Source organism: Charadrius vociferus, unplaced genomic scaffold (genome assembly GCF_000708025.1).
Source record: "Charadrius vociferus isolate BGI_N301 unplaced genomic scaffold, ASM70802v2 scaffold579, whole genome shotgun sequence".
Taxonomy (NCBI): domain Eukaryota; kingdom Metazoa; phylum Chordata; class Aves; order Charadriiformes; family Charadriidae; genus Charadrius; species Charadrius vociferus.
In genome coordinates this window covers 188279-189998 of record NW_009661367.1, presented here as the reverse complement: position 1 = coordinate 189998, position 1720 = coordinate 188279, and the positions used below count along the sequence as shown (strand labels likewise).

The window sequence follows — 1720 nt, the reverse complement described above, 5'->3', positions numbered from 1 at the left end:
TCCCCCCTTTTTGATACTTCCGTGTGCAGCCCCCTCTCTCCCTCCAGGTCAGGCCGGCTTCCCCGTCTACAAGTACGTACCCTACGGGCCGGTGAACGAGGTGCTGCCCTACCTGTCCCGCAGGGCCCAGGAGAACAGGGGCTTCGTGCAGAGGGCGAACCGGGAGCGGGACCTTCTCTGGAGGGAGGTCAAGAGGAGGCTTCTTGCGGGCACCTTCTTCAGCCCCAACCACTAACCCAACCGCGGCATCCAGCCCGGGCTCTCTTGTGCCTTCACCTATAACCACTATTGCCATTCCCCGTCCTAATTCTGCTGCAGTTCCCCCCCGACACCCTCTGCCCTGGGAGGGGACACGTCCCTGTTGCTGTTTGAACCACATACGCCTTCTGGAGGTCACTACTGTAGGGTTGTCCCAGCTGGCACTGCCCCGAGGGATGTCCCTCTGCTAGCCCAGGGGCTTTTGGGCTGCGCTTGCCCTGGGCTGTCCCAGGGGAGATGTTGGTGCTCCCCTGCCAGCCCCCCCTTGCCTCGGTGGATGCTGGCCCCGGGGTTTTCCCCTTGCGGGACTGCCCGGGGAGATTTGGCCGCCTGCTTCGTGCCACGGGCTCAGGTCCAGGGCGGGCTGGGTGGCTTAGGGACAAGCTGGCCTCAGCCAGAAGCTCCTCCAGCCTCTGCCAGAGCGGAGGTACAGCCTTTTCAAGCTCCACAGAAGCAGAGGCCACCGTGACCTGGGCAGGGGCAGAATGAGTCCCTGTTGCCTGTCCCAGGGCAGCTGCTCCGTGGCTGCTCACCAGCTTTGCACAGACCAGATCTGGGCAGGACCGGTCTCTCCCTCCATCCCACCAGGTTCTTCTCCCCATCTCACCAGGCTCAGCAGAGCCAAAGCTTACCTGGGGCTGTCCATCCTCAGGCGCACATCAAGTGGGACAGGAGGGGCGAGGGGAGCTGGCCGGCCCATCCCTGCGCTGCTCCTGCCCTGCCTGCAGTCCCTGCCTCCCACGCTGGACCACGTCCATGCTGTGGGCAGGGGCGGTGGCCATGGGGGAGCACCAGGAGCTGGTCTGGGGGCTCAGCTCTGCTGTACACTGGATTTGCAGAGAACAGTGATGATTAAATCGCAGCTGTTCTTGCTCCCGTCTCTCTCTTGGAGTATTTGGGCAGCCGCCCGTCCCTGGTTGAGACCGGGGGGGTTAGTGCCTGCTCAGCCCCCTCCAGCTCCACACTTTGTCCTGAGTTGGGGTCAGGACTTGGGGAAAGGAGCCAGAGATGAGCTGTACCGAGTGAGGCTAAACTTCCCCAGGGCTGGGAATGGAGAAGCTTTGGAGCTGTCTGTGCTGGGGCTGGGGGGAGCTCAGAGCCCTGGAGCATCCTCCTGCCTGCGGAGGGGGAGATGGCAGCTGTGGGAGAGGTGCTCCCCACCCTGAGATCCACTTTTGGGGGACACACATCCTTGCAGGCTTTCACTGCCTGGGTTTACGTGGGCTCATTTTGAGCTCTGCAGGACCACAAGCATCTCTGGCTTTCCCTGCCCAGCAGCTGAAGCAGCACCTCCTTTTTCCCAGGGTTCAGCATCTCCCCTTCTCATAAGACACCCCCAAGACAAAGGGGTGAAGTTTAGGCTTTCCAGAGATGGTCACCTCCTGCCTTTTCTCTAGCTGAGACCCCCGTGCCTTAAAAGAACTGGAGGAGCAGGGAGTATGGCTGGAGCACGAGGCTGGGG

At 62.2% G+C, this 1720-nt stretch overlaps 1 protein-coding gene across 1 annotated transcript in view; it reads left to right on the top strand.

Moving 5' to 3' along the window:
- LOC104293806 (proline dehydrogenase 1, mitochondrial-like) overlaps positions 1-235 on the top strand; it is a 9492-nt gene extending 9257 nt beyond the window's left edge. Inside the window, exon 15 of the mRNA XM_009893336.1 lies at positions 48-235. Coding sequence (XP_009891638.1) covers positions 48-235 — 188 coding nt within the window. The remainder of the gene's footprint in view (positions 1-47) is intronic.
- The last annotated feature ends 1485 nt before the right edge of the window (positions 236-1720 follow it).